The sequence below is a fragment of the Hippocampus guttulatus genome, chromosome 20 (assembly GCF_054856545.1).
Source record: "Hippocampus guttulatus isolate MCC_2025c chromosome 20, RoL_Hgut_1.0, whole genome shotgun sequence".
In the NCBI taxonomy this organism is placed as follows: Eukaryota; Metazoa; Chordata; class Actinopteri; order Syngnathiformes; family Syngnathidae; genus Hippocampus; species Hippocampus guttulatus.
The window spans coordinates 3,283,128-3,300,557 of NC_141280.1; the positions used below are offsets into that span (position 1 = coordinate 3,283,128).

General features: G+C 44.3%; 3 protein-coding genes and 1 long non-coding RNA gene across 9 annotated transcripts; 3 read left to right on the forward strand and 1 right to left on the reverse strand.

The window, feature by feature from the left end:
• The first annotated feature begins 549 nt into the window (after nt 1-549).
• On the forward strand, nt 550-4,841 carry srsf5b (serine and arginine rich splicing factor 5b). 3 transcript variants are annotated; one of them, XM_086100303.1, is made up of 9 exons: nt 550-667; nt 863-1,008; nt 1,532-1,602; nt 1,810-1,935; nt 2,004-2,076; nt 3,223-3,296; nt 3,375-3,482; nt 3,774-4,115; nt 4,258-4,841. In XM_086100303.1, the coding sequence occupies exons 2-8, from the start codon at nt 883-885 to the stop codon at nt 4,087-4,089; spliced, it is 894 nt and encodes a 297-aa protein (XP_085956429.1). In that variant the 5' UTR covers nt 550-667; nt 863-882; the 3' UTR covers nt 4,090-4,115; nt 4,258-4,841. The 3 variants fall into 3 exon arrangements, with proteins under 3 accessions (XP_085956429.1, XP_085956428.1, XP_085956430.1); XM_086100302.1 differs by having other exon boundaries at nt 3,774-4,841; XM_086100304.1 differs by lacking the exon at nt 550-667 and having other exon boundaries at nt 3,774-4,841.
• A 126-nt stretch (nt 4,842-4,967) lies between these two features.
• On the reverse strand, nt 4,968-7,773 carry slc10a1 (solute carrier family 10 member 1). Its single transcript, XM_086100305.1, has 7 exons — nt 7,615-7,773; nt 7,448-7,534; nt 7,041-7,153; nt 6,372-6,576; nt 6,033-6,211; nt 5,386-5,585; nt 4,968-5,160 (listed from the first exon to the last, which is right to left on the reverse strand). Exons 1-7 carry the CDS (start codon nt 7,771-7,773, stop codon nt 5,099-5,101), a joined length of 1,005 nt encoding a protein of 334 aa, XP_085956431.1. The 3' UTR covers nt 4,968-5,098.
• Nucleotides 6,557-11,323, forward strand: LOC147187547 (uncharacterized). The gene is made up of 4 exons (XR_015097654.1): nt 6,557-6,925; nt 7,046-7,250; nt 8,640-8,790; nt 10,210-11,323. It is a non-coding gene; the product is annotated as an uncharacterized LOC147187547 (long non-coding RNA).
• Nucleotides 11,324-11,699: 376 nt separating this feature from the next.
• max (myc associated factor X) lies at nt 11,700-17,396 on the forward strand. 4 transcript variants are annotated; one of them, XM_086099773.1, is made up of 5 exons: nt 11,703-11,924; nt 12,229-12,255; nt 13,914-14,021; nt 15,116-15,254; nt 15,541-17,396. In XM_086099773.1, the coding sequence occupies exons 1-5, from the start codon at nt 11,889-11,891 to the stop codon at nt 15,726-15,728; spliced, it is 498 nt and encodes a 165-aa protein (XP_085955899.1). In that variant the 5' UTR covers nt 11,703-11,888; the 3' UTR covers nt 15,729-17,396. The 4 variants fall into 4 exon arrangements, with proteins under 4 accessions (XP_085955900.1, XP_085955898.1, XP_085955899.1 ...); XM_086099771.1 differs by having other exon boundaries at nt 11,705-11,924; nt 13,914-14,054; XM_086099774.1 differs by lacking the exon at nt 12,229-12,255 and having other exon boundaries at nt 11,700-11,924.
• Nucleotides 17,397-17,430: the final 34 nt, after the last annotated feature.

A 17,430-nucleotide genomic window follows, 5' to 3' on the forward strand; every position in this document is an offset into this window, starting at 1 on the left:
AGAGCACTATTAAGGCACACCCTGGAGTGGCAGTCAAATGAAGGGCACGTTCAGTTTAACAACTGTTCACAACTATGTACAATTTAGGGTCTTCGATTGACCTCTGCAGCATAAGACCAACGCCGAACCTCAACGGAACCAGACATCCGAACCACGATAGTCAGTGATGCTTGAAACCAAAATAAATAATTTTATTACTCTTTTTGAACAGGTGCTCTCGGCCAGCCATTAGCCTTTATGGCAATGATCAGTCACTGATGTTGTATTTACGGTATTTCTAATGGTGTGATTCGTTTAGGTAAGTTATAATCATTTTGAGCTCCTCTCACCTCACTTCTTTTCACAAAGAATAACCTAGTGTTGGCAGCCAACCCCTTTACAATTAAGTACAGTATTTAGGTCCAAAGTCATTTCACTGTTTGAAATTGTATTTAAATGCTGTCGTCGTTTCATTAATTGTAAGGGAAGGACACCTCGTGGTGTTTGTGTGAAATGACACAAAAATGAAAACGAACGAAACAAAGCCCATTTCGGGACTTCCGCTTTTTCCGGTCTTTTCCGGCGTCATACAGTCTATGTACGCCAGTTCCATTTTGTTTCGTCTTCTGTGTTTGGCACCGTCTCTGTTGCCAGGCACCCTTTACAGTCCTCCAACCGCTCCGTCAAGGTATTCATAGAAACTATATTTATCTCAACTATTCGTTGTTTATGGTTGAAATGTCACGCATAGTTCATCATCACATCCTTGACTCGTTGTGACTGATTTGCTTGGTCTGCTTTTAGACGCTAACAAGGCCGCGCTAGCTCGTGTGCTGAACGGTAACATGCATTTGTCGTGTACATTATGTTCGTTTGTTAATAGAAAGGATCCCCGTTCTGAAGATGAGTGGATCTCGCATATTCATCGGCCGACTAAGCCCCTCGGCCCGGGAGAAAGATGTGGAGAAATTCTTCAAAGGATACGGACGCATCCGAGACATCGACCTGAAGAGGGGCTTTGGATTTGTGGTGAGTAAGAAATCGGGAAGGATTTTAACAACGAACATGTTTTAAATGGTAAATGGGCTGTCATTTGTATAAGGTTTTTGTTCGACCTCGGGTACTTGACACTGTTTACCACGTTCACCTACTGATGACGCAGCATCAGGAGCAACCGGGAGTTCAGTATCGTGCTCAAAGACACTTCGACTTGGTCCCAATGGCCGGGGATTGAACTTCCTAAACTTTTGCCAAACAAGCATTAAATGGTCATAATGGCTCCTCGGTAAAGGAAATCTGCTAAACAGGGTTCGGAAGCATCTGTGCTGTGCTTCTTTGTCTTTCTCACTTATTTTAATGAGAGCTTTTTCAAGACGACGATTGTGGTACTAAACTATTTCCAAGATAAACAAGCATTAGCAGGATATGCTGTGGTGTGACTTATAGCTTTCCATTTATTCTCTGAAATTAAAAAGATCTCTCACCTGACATGACAGCAAAGACAAACTCGGAACAGTTTTCATCAGAATGCTTTGCACTTTATTTAATTCAGGAGTTTGAGGATCCCAGAGATGCTGAAGATGCTGTGTATGACCTTGATGGAAAAGAACTGTGTAATGAAAGGTAAGCAACTTCCTTTGCTCTCGGCAATGGCCGCTGTGTACAATCTATTAGAGTGTGGGAAAATTCTGGCTCGTGGACTACATTTTGAACTTTTGTGGCACTAAGTCCCTCTGTTCTCTCATGTAGCGAAGTGAAGTAACAAAACGTAATAAACACCAACACAACTGAAATGATGCAACACAGTGTTTTTATGGTCTGTGATGTCAGAGTGACCATAGAGCACGCTCGTGGACGTCTACATGCCAGCCGAGGAGGCAGAGGAGGTGGTGGCGGTGGCAGTGGAGGAAGCCGCTTCCCAGATCATTACGGTCGAGGCGCTCAGAACAATCGGAGGTATCACGTGTTCACATTTCTTCATGGAACGAGAAACTTTTGATTGCAATTATCATCTTTCTTTTTAGTCGAAACCCACCTCCGATGCGTACTGAGAACCGTCTGATTGTGGAGAACTTGTCCTCCCGTGTCAGCTGGCAGGTCAGTATTTGCACAAGTTCTTTTTTTGAATTCAAAGCGAGTATCTTATTCACCAAAAATGCTATGAAAACATGATTAGGCCTTCCTAATCATTTCTGTACCGTAAATGTAGAATTTCTGCTCAAAATACTGTAGCTTTGCCTAAATTTGGTTGTGCAGTTAAGTCACATTTTATGATGTTGAAGATCTATTTTAGAATTAATGAGATTGTAACTCAAAATAAAAAGTAATCTCTTCTTGTGTTCCAATTTTAACCAATTCTTCACCCCTTTATTTGCCAGCCTGACTGTTGTGTCATGTGGAAGAGCTCGCTTATGGTGGAGTTAACCCCTTCTGGGTCCTTCTGTCTGGGTTGAGCCTGTGGTGTCAGCCAGTCTGTCCTACTCCTACTAGTTGAAGCCTGCTGGTCATGTGAGCGCTGGCTCCTCACTCGGGGGAAGTGCTGGCGGCCCCCTGCGCTCACTCGCAACGCCCTCTGTCCAAGGCAGGGGGCGCCAGGCGGTGGGAGAGGAAACAGGGAGTTGACAGAGCAGAGGAGAGAGCGCGAGTCGATGGCCGCGTTGATCGATGGTTCATTAAATTGAGGGGCTTCAATCGATCGATATCCCCCCCTCGCCTCCCCACTCTGGTGTTCCCGCACATCGCGAGAGAGAGAGCGAGAGCGTGTGAATGCCTCCCCCGGTGCCTGTGGATATAATCTGCTGTTACCCCAAAGGGTTTCGCTCTCAGGTAGTAGTTTCTCTCTTCCACCCTGTTCACTCTCTTTACTGAGGCGGGGTCCCGAGGCAGGGGCGGTCCCGGTGCGGAGCCCTGACAAAACAGGGCTCGTTGCGCCAAATTCTGCCCACTGCAGTTTAATTCATGCAGATGGTGTTCATATCTCTGTAGTTATATTAGAGGGTGGCCCAAGAATCTCAAACCTGCAACAAAATTGGCCCATCCTAAACTTAACAAGGTTGTTTTGATCCCAAAAGCTGTCTTGAAGACGTGTTCGGTTGATAAGTTTGAGGTTCTTGACCCCCTCCTGTAGCCTCAGTAGTTACAATCTAACCACCTATCCGATTGACCAATTCAGTCCTATCACATGTGTGAGATTGATTGCCTGTCCCGAGTCTCTCCCTGCATAAACACCCTTTGCATGTGTAGGACCTAAAAGATTTCATGAGGCAAGCTGGTGAGGTCACATTTGCAGATGCACATCGACCTAAACTCAACGAAGGGTGAGTCGTAGTCATCTTATGTGTTTTCCTTTGCATGGCGTCAATTTACCGAGAAACTGTTTGGAATTATCTTTCCAGAGTGGTTGAGTTTGCCTCTCACAGCGACCTCAAAAATGCTCTTGAGAAACTGTCTGGTAAGGAGATCAATGGCAGAAAAATAAAGCTCATTCAGGCAGGCCAGAAGAGGTGAGTTTTTGTGAGGATTTACATGATTATTTTTTTATTTTTATGGTTGTGTATTTAAATGCCCCTACTTAATGTCTTAACAGCCCCCCTCCAGCCACCCCTCAAAATCAATCTTCCCCTTTCCTCTCGGAAGAGATAAAAAAAAAAAGGCGAATTCATCCTGATTATCAGTAGTGTGTGTCAACCTTACCTACTGTACTGTATGACATAACTACCTACTAAGTAACTGACTTACCTATATGCTACCTACCTACCTCGGTAGTTACTATTCACTGTTGTTGCCTTCTGAAGGTCAAGAAGTCGTTCCCGCTCCAGGAGTACATCTCGCTCCCGCTCCCGCTCCCGCTCCCGGTCCGGTGATCGTTCTTCATCAGGCAGTCCCAGGCGCTCCGGCAGTCCCAGGCGCTCCAGCAGCCCGCCCAAAACCCGCGGTCACTCCTGCAGCGGCTCTCCACGTGGCAGCGCGTCCCCCTCAAACTCCAAGTCAGTGGATCCAAACAAAGTTTCCATCTCTGGTATCCTTCCTCCTCCTTCTCCTCATGAGAAAGGCCCTGACTCCCGTTCACGTTCGCACTCCCGTTCTCCTTCCACCGAAAGCCAGCGTTGACTCACCCCATTGTCTCGGGAGAAGAGGTTTGTTCAAACTCAACACTGTTTCTTGAGAAAATATCAAGCGTGGATAGAAAAGAATGATTTTTTTTTTCCTAGCAACGATTGGGTGTTTTTGGTATGCAAGCGAAGCCTGTTAAATTAACTTCTTATTCTTTCTTTTTAGACCCTTCACAATGACTAATCCAATGTCATCTTGCACCCTGCATCTCTGCCACCTCTAGTGAGTCTCCGTGGCATTTGGGATGCTTGAATTGATTTAAATACTTTGCCTTTTTGGGCCATCCTGTGAAGGATTCATAGTAACTTCACACTCCTGATTGTCATGTACATGTTCCGTCAAGCCTTCATTTCTACATATTGGACAGTCTGCTCGTAAGAGGTACAAATCATTGTGCAAGCGTGCATTTTGAAGGGAATACACGATGATGATCTAATTGGTTTGTTGAGAAACTTGCCACACCGTATCCACTTTGGGTCCCAAGCTTTAGTCTCCTTAAAAATAGATCGCTTAGATAATTGCTTCTTAGTTGATGCTGTTTTGTTTTCTTTTTTAAGTTTCATTCTGAAAGTTGTGGAGGGGGGGGGGGTTGTTGAGAATGTTTAGATGTTATTTGACACTGTACCCGATGTTAATGTGTTTTGGAACAATACAGCCTTTTGTATCATGAGGGATTTGTTTTAATTAAAAATAGGGGACAATTGTATGCAAGACATTCTGTACCTATTAAAGCGCTTTTAGCAATGCGACACACTCTTCCTTCCTCACTATGAATGTTCATTTTACTTACTCGGTCGGTGTCGCAGTTAGGTGCCAACGCGGACAACCTTTCACACTCAAATTATCATCACCGAGTGGGAACTGAGCCCAGGAAGTAGTAGTTGTGGAAATTTATTGTAAAACAGTCAACACGGCAGTCCGAAGGTTGACGTTTCATGTCCAAAATCAGTCCTTCTGAAAGGCAGTCCAGACACAAGATTGTCATGAAGGAAAGCTGGCCCGTCCATCATACTGTCCCTCCGGAGAGTGCTTTCAGTCCAGCATCGGTCATCGCAGGCTGGTACATATCTTTTGGTCAAACAGCACAGATATCCAATTCTAAATTACAATCCTTAACTTAATGCAGAAAATCAACAATCTCCAATTTTGAAATAATACATTTGCTTAAATTTTGACCTGTTACAATGAATGATGCAGGCGCGTAACATACAGGCCTAAATCCAACTTTTTGCTTGCCATAGTTAAACGAGCGTGAAGATTCCATTTGTATGAAACCAAATGGCCGTTCTTTACCTTTCTCTTTTCTCGTGAGCCTCTGGTGGCACCTGTAGACGACGATAAGCACCATGGCCTCTAACATCTGGAAGGATATGTACACCATTGGGAAGAGGAAGAGCGGGCCGATCACGTCCGGTGGAAAGGCCAGCTTCAGGATGGTTGAGCACAACTGAATGTTCTGGCAGCCTGTTTCCATAGCGACAGTCCTTCGCTCTCTGGGCAGTGGTACGGGAGAATACATAACTCATGAGTATTTGAGGGTGGTGCTCAACAGAGAGTAATTGTGTGTGAATTGCCAAACAAAGGGAAACTATGATGGTGGCTAATGAATATTTGTTGAGGTGGTGAATATAAAAATTTTACACAACCCTATTCAATGGCAGGTTTTTAAAAAATGTTGCATAAGTTCTCACCCTCCAACTATGATATGGCTGCGTTCGGCATTAACCAATCACATTGCAACTCAGGTTAAATGGAAGTCAGGACACACTTGTGCTTTTGATTAACCCCAAAACCGGTTCTGATGTTCTAGTAGGCTTTCCCTGTTTTTCCTCGCAGTAGCCTAAAGCATTCCACTGGTATTTGGATTTGTTCCTAATTCCCCTCCACCTTGACCAAGGGCCCAGTTCAATTCAGCAAACGGGCGTTGCCGTATGACTCACGCTTGGCTGAGTCTGAAGATGGACGAGATGATATAGCCGAAGGTGAAGCCGATGAAGGGCATGATGGCGCCGGTGGCCAAAAGGGGAGGAGACATCACGGCCAGGATGGCACTGCGGATTGCTACGGTGGCCACGACGGCGATCGCCACGGAGGAAATGGACATGATGGTCAGACCTACCTGAGAATCAGACACCGCAACTGCTGTTTTTTTTTTTTTTTGCCCTTGATTGGGTCACCCCCCCCCCCCCCCCCAAAAAAAACGTTTGGTGCAGATCAAGAAATATACTTTCTACTTTTTATGTACTGCGTAAAATACTATAGAGCCCCTCATGAGCCACCTTGGTGATGATCTTCGAGTATCGTGGCCTGTAGTGGTTGATGAGGATTCCGATCCCGCAGGGCACGAGGATCATTGCGAGGGACACGGCAATGTCAACATAAGGAACGGCGTTCTGCAGGTCGCCGAAGCCCTGGCAGTAAAGGTAGAGCAGCAGCGGCATCATGCCCAGAGCCAGCAAGGTGGAACAGGATGTCATCACAATGCTGTGGACAGGAACATGTGACTTTAAACCTTCCAACTGGTAAAACAAAAATAATACGACTCGCCCTGACTCATGGAGCCTTGGGGGATAATGTTCGGCCAAGTCAATACTGTGTTTGCTAAAGTATGCCAGGCTGTCAACTACTTGAGGTCATAAAGTAACACGGTCTTGGGTTTGTTCTTGTCTGATCTGATACAGCAGGAATGTACAGAAGAGGCCACCATCCAGCAACACGGGGACACACCTGCTTCTTCATAAAGATGGATCCTATCGGGGTGAATGGCCGACAGGCTTTTGCCATGCTGTGATAAATACAGTATTGCAGTATCATCGGTTTTATGATGATGCAGGTCAGTCAACTCTAATGACGACAGGAAGTGAGAGTGTGTACTTGACAACATCATGAAGGTAATTGAACTGTACCGTGAAATAGAAAAATCAACTATGCACGTGTTTACTGTGTACCTTAGGTTCATGTCGCCGTTTATAGCCAAGGCCAAGATGTTGGAGAGTGTCCCCCCAGGGCAGCACCCACAGATCAGGACCACCACAGCTGCCATGTCAGCCAGCTGGAAGCCCTGCAAGCAGCAAGAATATTATTGCAGCACACTCAACATCAGCAGCGATTTGCAGTATGGAATGAGTACGATGAGTGCTACACAAGCTTCTCAAGTGGTATGAATATATTTGAAGTACAATTTTTATTGAAAAAAAGGAATACTTTTTATGTTATAAGTCAACAACTGCAGACAGTATCTTGCAAGCAAACAACAGCTCCTTTGACGGAGTTAATTATTGTCTTATCAGTGTAATAAATAGCAATAGTACAGTGCGGCATTTGTGCACGGGTCAAATGGGACCGTCAAACCAACCTTGGCTAAGCAAAATGCTGTCAGCGGCATGACACAATACTGGGCCAAGACTGCAATCGCCACCCCTTTAGGTTTCACTATGTGACCCTGGCAGAAGAATATCAACACAGTGATTAATAGTGTGCCATCACAGCCATCCACAACTGAGAGAAGGCTGCCGGAGTCACCTTGATCTTGGACACCTCCATGGTGCATCCCAGTGAGATCATGGTGATGAATAAGACTATCACCATGAGCACGTTAATCGTCTTATCCACCACGGGTGACAAAAAGGGCTTAAAAAGGACAGCGCTGCTGTTTGCCGACGTCACGTTGAAGGCGTCCATGCTGGTGTTTTGCATTGGATTGGAATTTGGCAACTGGCCCACAATGTGATCCATGCTTAAGTCCCCGAATGGCTCAAAAACTAAGACGTACAATACAAAATAAATAAACAAACATTAGAACCAGCAATGAATATTTCTTGTTTTCTTATACCTCATCCTTCATATGACACCTAAATGCATTGCTAAAGTGTCAACAATTATTAAATTGATTGATTTCATTTTTCAAATTTCCTTGCGACTTCATATATGAACCAGCATATTTTAATTCAGTATTGTGTTTATCCTATTTTTTTCCAATTGCACTGAACTTGCACGCATGTAAATATAAATATAAAGGTCAAGAAGTGAAGCTCGAATTGGAGCAAAGGAAGTTGTATTTCCAATAATACTAATGACTCCTGATGAAAACCATCATACTGTACTTCGAATAATCACCAGAGTACTTCTCAAGTTGCTTTTTCTGCAATAGGCAGAAAGGTCACAGTTGTTTTGATAAGCAGTTCTTTCCATCAGCGCAATAATCAGTGGCCATCGGTTCATAGTACATATTGTATGGCGCAGCGGACCTTTAGCCTAATATACATTGCGTACAATTTGCCACTTTACAAATATTTTGCAAAGCAGAATCAAGACTTCATTCACTCAATAAATAAATGCAGGAATATTGTACAAATGAATGTAGGTGAAGCGACGTAAACATTTACAAAAATCGTTTCTCAATTCAATCAGCCAAACTATTTTCACTAAATTATTCTTTGAATCTGTGTACGTAATTACAGAAGGTGTGGGAAAAAACCCCAAACAAATACGTTTTTTTTTCCCTCTCAAACCTCACTTCATTACTGACAACCACATCCTCCCTGCAGGCACACTCCTGCGCCACACTCTCGCAGAGACATCCATCTACTTTGCACTCGCAAAAAGAGAAGAAACACATTTGACAGCAAAGAAATCTCTCCAGTGTCTCTTGCCATTACGATGACTGTGAAGGTGACGATTACACACCTTCTCCAAGAGGTCAGTCTCCGTAAAGCGATGGAGGAGTCCCATGCGGACCCCTCAGAAAACAACCACGCTCTAACAGACAGACAGGAGTCTCTCACACGCTTAGGTAGCTTACCTGCGAAAGCATGTGCACCTCTTCTCTTCTCCCCAGGACTAAACTTCTTCCATTGGGACTGACTTTTATGTCTCTCACTCGCACGCGTGACAAGTGCACTTTGTGGTCGCGCACAGGTGCCATCTAGTGCACGTGACTAGCACAGAGCGAGGCCTACAATTGTCTAGCACAGGGGTGCTCATCCTTTTCTGACCGAATATCTACTTTTCAAGTAACCACCCTCCCGCAATCCAACTGTGACCGTACACGAAACAAACTTAGAATGAGAATAATAAGAATTAAAAAGCATATATCGCAACAGCTCTGATCGCAAGCTGCAATTGCTGACTGCTGACTGCTAACCGGTGATGCAGATCATGCGGCGCCATAGATTAAAGGTTACCTGCTTTTTAATTTAATTTAATTTTTGATGTACCCGTACTTTTTTTTTTTTTTGTGAAACTGATAGGATGCTCAAGGTGCAGTGTGCACTAACACAAAAATATATCATCACACAAATCTTTTTTTCCCCCTAGGCCTCTCGTGATTTTTTTTGGGAAGGTAGGGGGCAGTTTTAATTGAGTACAATGGCAACGACGCTGTCTACAAGTCATTGGCTCGCAGCACACAACAGTAAACGGCGCCAAGAACAAACGCCGCATGCGATGGCCACGCTCGACAAACTGTTACCCTAATACTAGTGCCAAGGTTGCTGGCTTTCATGTGCTGCCTGGAAAATCGAGCAGAGCAAAGATGCATCACTCGTGATGCCGATATGCCATACTGAAGGAGAACGCTTGTGTATTACCAGAACAAACTTCACTGTATTTATATGCAATATTTTTTTTCCTCTCAAAAAGTAACTTTAGCTTGTTGTATTTTAATTGATGCTTCTCAGTCCTTTTTCAAATAATATTGAATAAAATCACCAAAAGGGAACGCTTCTGGACAAGAAAGTATTTTTGCAAGTCACTACATTGATTATTCGAGGTAACCAAACTGGAGACAATGCAGTCATTTCATACACTTTATTGACAGGGCAAAGTAGCCTTAATCTGAAGGTTGATGTCACCCTCGTTTTTTTTTATAAAAACCCACACTTACAATGGGGGCCAAGGTCAAGGACAAAGAAAAATGGTCAAAGCATATCCTCTCAGTAAATGTTTTCTACACAGTGCATGGTAGGGGGCAAAACGGTGGAATAGTGGATAAACAGGCCAATCCCTGTAAAGACATGGGGGAGGGGTGGTGAACTCATCAGCCTCTTGAGTGCTATAATTACAGTTCCATGCATCACTTGCCTGTGTTTTTATGGACATATTTGTTCACCTTTGCAGCTCCGGGCACGACTAATCAATGCACACTTTTGAGGGGAGGCCAGGCAGGTCATGACCTTGTGGGACTTCAACTGTCTCCGGAGACCCGTGGAGGCCCGAGGGAGAGATTAGCGAGGGTGTGGCGAAGAGGTTTGTTTGTGAGCAGAGTGAATCATATTCACCATCCAAAGGGGCGATTTAAAGGGACAAAAAAAAAAGCGATTGCTTCCGAAGGCGATGGCTTCGCTGCAGCAGAAGGATGGCGCCATTATGTTGTGAACCTTTACAGTCAATAGGATCATGAGTGACCTTATTTGCCTATGCTGCTGCGGGACGTAAATGTAGTAGATCAGTGTGCAGTATGTGAGGTTAACATAGAGAAATGATACGAGTACAAAATGAGTCGAAGCTTTTCTTCATTGATGGAGAGCAGGGTGTCACTCACAGCTGCTGTGGCCTCGTGGCCTGCTGGGGAAGTAAGAAGGCTTTCATTATTTATTTTCTACATTTACTAAACTGGATGTGCAAACTAATCCACAATGTAAACTCCATATCTATAGTGCAGTTTTGTCAAAAAGGTAAGACCTGAGCAGATTATTTACAATTTGTCTTGCCACCAAAACCGTGTTTATCATCCCCTAGAAATGCAGTCATGCCTCAGTTTTTTGCAGGTTATTTTATTTCCCATCCATCCATTTCCAGCTCAGGCTCATAGGAAACCGGAGTTTATTCCATCTGACTTTGGGGCAAAAGGCAGACAATGCCCGAGTTTGGTCACCAGTTAATCTTAATGCAGATTTAGAGGCAGACACACTCATATTCACACGTCACTTGGTGGAAATTGAAACCTTGCTGTCTGCATGCAAGTCAGGCGAACCAACCACTAGCAACAGTGACTGATTTTGTTTTATTTCCAGGTCAGTCATATGTGAATCAAATGCAATATTTTTTCAGATCAAGTATAACAAAATACCACTAATATCTGTCATGTAAGTATTTCAATTTTACTGTTACATAATGAGACCGAATGCAAACAAATAATAAAATGCAGTTTAGAAGAACATGTGAAAAAAAAACCCACATGCTGGTTCTATGTTTACAAACGTGAAAATAAAAGCAAGATGTCACAGTCTCACTGTTTTGCATTGCTAGATTGTTGTGGGAGTCCACGTGTCTCCCCTTTGGACCTGTTTTGCCCCGTGACATTAAACTACAACAAAACACTACATTTACCATAAAGCTACCAGGCAAACGGGATGTTATGACGTGTGTGTACGCCATACGTTTTAAAGGGAAATGTAGTTTAATAAAGGAACAATGAGTAAATATTGACCGATAGACAATTGGTATACTGAGACGAATATGAAACTTTTGAGTGTAACAATTACTGTGAGTTTTATTGCTATGAGTAAAAAAACAACCCAAAACAGACTTCAGGACCTAATGAAATCTGTCATCGACAAAAGACCACATTTCCTAGAACACACTTTGATTTTGCGCATGCGTAAGCAGGGCGGTAGCATGGTGTGTGGAGTGTAGTCACGTGGAGATGGTCCACCTCGATTCTGTCCAAACAGAACGTGAGTGAGTGAGTAGCTGCTACTAGCAGTCTGTCTGTAGGAGCGCCGCTGGGCTGCTTAACCGATTCATGTTGTTTTTTTAGCCACGCGTCCATTTAATCTTGACAATTTTATCGAAGAATGAGTGATAACGATGATATCGAAGTCGATAGTGACGTGAGTATGACGACGTTTCTACACCTATTAGTGGTTGTATTTCGCTTTTGTGGCGTTTTTTTTTCGAGCCGAAGTAGCTGCTCTGTTAGCGTTAGCTACCCGATAAGCTGGGTCGCCGTGTTTCTCTGATAAGTACATATACTTGGCATTAAAAAAATAAAACTATACTAAGTTTCTATGCTCAGATCCATTGTAATTCCTATATTATTTATTACACTCAAGCAGCGTCGGTGAAACGGTTTCGATTCTTAATCATTCTGGCTACAATTGTACTTTTTGTTCTGTTTTTTTTTTTTTTTTGCAGGAAGACTCACCGAGATATCACAATGTGGTGCGTAATGCCGTGGTGGAAACAATTTCCCCATGAATTATTATCACTACACTGCACATTATTGTATTTTTTTTTAATTATAACTGGACATTTAATATTTAGTATTCAGGCGTTGATGGAGTATGGGTGGACTTCAGAATCAAATGTGAAAGCAACGGCTCATGTGATCGAGCGAGATATGCCATATATGTCGCGTTTGGGGACAATTATTTGCATGGTTCTACGCTATGCATTACAGGCAGGGTATCCTCTATTTTGCGTGAACACGGTAACACGACGGCTATATTTAGACCAAAAGCTTTAGCGAGCTACACAGGCTTTTGTCATCGTTTCTTTGATATTATTTTCTCCAGTAAATACACAGAGTGCAGATCATGGTGCTTTTCCTTAGCACGGTCGGGGACTCCGCTTTTGCACATCTAGGTCAGCTCAACGGAGGGATCATGTTTGACATTCTGCTGCATCCATGGCGGAGTGTGACGCTTGAAGAGTTGCATGCATGTGTGCATCTAAGGAGGGGAAAGCCTTCATGTCAGGAAGGGCTGCAGCGGGATGTTTTCCCGTGTTGCAACCTGTGATTACAGCCAGTCGACATCCCACCGCGGGGCTGGCAGGATCAAATGAATGACGTTATAGCTAACTGCACAACACAAGGGTGAGGGGGAAACAAGACACACACACACACACAGAGTATCGTCCTAATGCACTCTAAGCTTCGTGATTTTGACCGTTTGACAAGCATTGCGGAGACCAATAACCAAGAGATTTCAATGAATTATTTGGGGGATTTTTTTAATACAGTCAGAACTGTACCTTCGTCCTAATTTGGAGTAGCTCCAAATTTGACACATTTATGGAGAACAACTCTGCATATGCATGCGTTTTGTCATTGTGATTTATGCATCAAATAAATGTAACCAAGTAGTCCACATGTCTGCCTCACACCATTCTGACGTTTTCGGTTTGGATCGTGGCGCCAGCCCTCTTGTGGAATTTGCATATTCTCCCCACGCTTGTGTGGGTTTTCTCCAGTGATTCTGGCTTTCTTCCACACTCTGGCGTCAAATTCATTTTCAGCATTGGCCACTGGGGCTGCAAAACATAGCGAAAATATCATTGCGATAGTGTACAGCGAAAAAGCTTGTTCCCAACACCCCTCTGTTTTTATGACAGACTGATAATGGTGGTGCTGTAATTGGACACCTGTTTGTCATGGTGACGAATGTGCCAAGGCTCAACACTGTAGCGGTGACATTAATAGTTTTGTGGCACGAGCACATATAATGGTTTCCCATCATAATTATTAGGACATTTAGGGCATCCATCTAGTATTTAATTGAATGATTTTGATTGACCTTACCCACCCATCCGTGCACATTTCATTTAAATTGTGAAGTGCAAACTACCACCAAAGCCGTTTAATTTCTGCTTGGCGCTTGTCATAGAATCATTCAGCAGTGGCCACCTTTGATAAGTTGAGTTTGAGGTTATTGATAATAGACAAATGGATGGAGGCGTGCTAACCTTTTGCCGTTTGTAGTCAAGTCTCTGTTGTTAACGCGGAGTGGCAGGAGACAGGGGGCGGGTTTGTGTGCTGCTGTCCTCTCCCCACGCCACCGCGCTGCCGGGCTGAAGGCCTTGTGACTCTCTCATTGCAGGCAGACAAACGGGCACACCACAATGCGCTGGAGCGCAAGCGTAGGGACCACATCAAAGACAGCTTTCACAGCCTCCGGGACTCTGTGCCTGCCTTGCAGGGAGAAAAGGTTGGTAACAGTACTGGTGTGCACCAAAACAGCGTAAGCGACATCTATTTTTTCCTTCATTATGTTTGTTCAGTGTCATAGAAATTACGGGAGGCGTGCGTGAGTGGAGAGAGCAGATGGTGGAAGCTGCATGTTTGACTGCGTCAGGAAGTTATTACGAGGAAATGTCGCTACTTTTTTCCTGTTTTGACATCCGCGACATGGAGAACGTTACTAGAGCACCCCTCCCCTAGAAACCAGCTGGGTGGGGGGATGGCTCGGGTCGGGGCGGGGTAGCGGAGTGGGAGTCGCGTTTGCTGCGGAATATTGTGCTGGGGATCAGGGTAAAACCAGCCCATCCCTGTCAGCATATTAGTTTGCGATGAACTAAAACGGTTTAAATCAATTGGAAACATAGACTGAATATAGTCTAAACGTGGCACTTTTGAGGCACCCATTTAGAAAGGAAAATGAATGCAGTGCCGCTCAGTGACACTTAACCGCCCTGGCCAACCGAATATACTCTTGACTATGTATACAAGTGTGCTCATTTTCACTTTTTAGTTATTGCACAGGAAGCCTTTGTTCACGTGTTCTGGGAATGTAACAACAGTAATATTGGGAATGGGTCACATGAGAAGAAACTTGAGTTGAACTCCAGCCTTAAACGGGTGTTAAGAAATAGGCCACTGCAAGAGTTCCTGGCGCATGTCATCTTAGAATAAGAGTTAGAGAGGTTCATAACAGATCTGTTGTCTTGTCCTCGTGTGCTCATTAAAGCGGAGTCAAATCAAAATTTTGCGATCGTCGCATGACCGAACCCAGAAAAACAGATGAGCTGTGATGGTTGTGACCCGTTCCCTGAGGCACATCGCTACACACAGCAAGTGGCACAACAAAGCAAAACGGCAACCCACTGAGGTGGAAAAACGGGTGGATTTTTTTCTACCAAAATTCAGATTTTCCACAAACGCAATATTAATATCTTATCGCAATGTTTTGACTTGACTTCCCCTTTTAAACAATGCAATCATGTATTCTTGTTTTGTATGTTTTGAGAAATGTGCTTTTTCTCTGCACACATGTCACTTCTCTTTTGCATGTGTCACTAACAGCAGTCTACCAAACAGGCGTCTCGAGCTCAAATCTTAGACAAAGCCACAGAGTACATCCAGTACATGAGACGAAAAAATCACACGCACCAGCAAGACATCGACGACTTGAAGAGGCAGAACGCGCTGCTGGAGCAGCAAGGTAATGCTCCGTCTTTATGTCCTCTCGGTCGTCACCTCTCCCAGGAAGTCAACAGGATGTAGACTAGTGTGGGGGACTGATTGCCAACGGCAGGTTCTCTTCATACCCCGGAGAAGTCACGGCAGTGAGGCGCTTCCCTTTGCTCAAAGGCAGTGAAGCACATTGATATCCCTCCAGCAACAGTTGCGAACCACTTTACTCAATGAATCACCTGAATGTGACAAAATGAAGACGGAAGGCATGAGTTGAAAATGTTCCCGCTTGGTGTTTCCTCCGTGTTGTGCAGTGCGTGCTCTGGAGAAGGTGAAGGGCTCGGCGCAACTCCAGGCCAACTACTCCTCGTCCGACACCAGCCTCTACACGAACCCGAAAGGCAGCACCGTGTCGGCGTTCGACGGCGGCTCCGACTCCAGCTCCGAGTCTGAACCCGAGGAGCCTCCCAACCGCAAGAAGCTGCGCGTGGAGGCCAGCTAGAAAGCGCCCGGCGCTTCGAAAAGCAGGTGAAAGGCCGGAGTCGCGGCCTCGCGGGAAAGGCGAGAGGAAGCCTTTAAACGCGCTCGAGGCTCTTTGACCTTTCCACCCGACGCCCACCGCACACCCACTGTCCTTGCGCCCTACCCTGCCCTCCCCCTTCTGGGTGGGCTCGCACTGGAGACTCATGACCCCTCCTCAAAACTCCTCACAACCGCCACCACAATCGTCTCCGAGAACAAGGAGGGGGGAGGCCAGCGGGATGGGAGCTCTTCAACGTCCCCACCCCACAATTAATATTTTATTCTTGCAGCAATTCAAACCCCCCCAAAAAGAGGCAGCTTGGCTACTTAAGAACTTTTTCATGTTCCCCTGCCCTGCGTTTGTGTACAGGAGCTGCGGGTATACACCAGACATACTTCTAAGCATTGCTGCAGTACGTATACAGTGGCCCCCGCTATTGGTTGCAAATTGTATCGATAAAGGACCAAGCCGGACTGCAAATAATTGACGCGCCCTAGGTTATCATAATTCCCATATAAATAGTCTACCTTAAATATTAGCACCAGGCGTTACATCAATGATGTCGACGCCCCCAGGGCGGCCTGCGTGGCTTTGCTTTCTAGACTGCTAATGAACTCGGTTTTTTTTTCTTTTTCTTTTTAGCTGCGGTTACGGCTGACGGTAACCATTGACTGTCATTACTGTCAAAATAGACACTTCAGGACAACAAATATGTGTAGGAGAGAAAAACGCATTAAGTCATGAAATAGGCGTCCCCCCCGCACCTCAAGCAATGGATATGTACCCCACAAGATGAATTTGTGAATGCTGAATTGTGAATATGCGGGGGTCTACTGTATTTTGTTCACTTTGAACCTAGACACACACCAAAACAATTGTTTGAAACAAGTTTATCTTTTTGAACTACCACCAACACGTATTGTACATTTGCTTTTTCCACTTAAGAATGTGAAGACCCTCCAAGGAGAAATGTTTAGTGACACACCCACCTCAGGCCCACCGGATTGCAGATGTTTTCTGCTGCAACACATTTGTTCATGAGATTTAAGAAGGAAACAAAAAAAAAGTTCCTATTGTTGAAATTGATGTTTTGAAATAATTTCAATATTCCTAAACTTGTATTGTATTTTGTCCTTTAGCTTGAAGTAGTGGATGAATTTAGGTGGCTGAATACATTAGGCAGCTTGTTTGATAGACGTACAAAAAAAAGACTAGTGATAATTGGATGTTTTCAAGCTCAAATGTATGTTACGCATTTTGTAGACATCTCACGGGTCACGGAAGATATCACTTCAACCGAAATGTTCCAAAGTAGCTCCTGTCGTTTGCAGTCCGAGGAAGCCAATGAAGCCCCACTCCCTTGTTGATGTGTCGTGCTTTACAAAGTTCCAAAATCCGTGTTGCTGAAACCTTCCCCAAGAAAACTTAAAACAAAAAAAATTGCTTTTTTGAGTGTCTGGGAAGAATGTGTCTGTACATCATTTCCATTTTCTTTCCATTCAAGAGAATATGATTAGTGTACCGGGTCTTTGTCCGATTCCATTCCATGGAAATTACAAGTATGTTGTACATACTGCCAACAATTGTCTTGCAAGTTGAGGCCTACCTTTAATACGAGACTATAAAATAAACTATTTTATCCTTTAACGCTCTTTGGATTATTTAGTTGTGGGGAGATGTT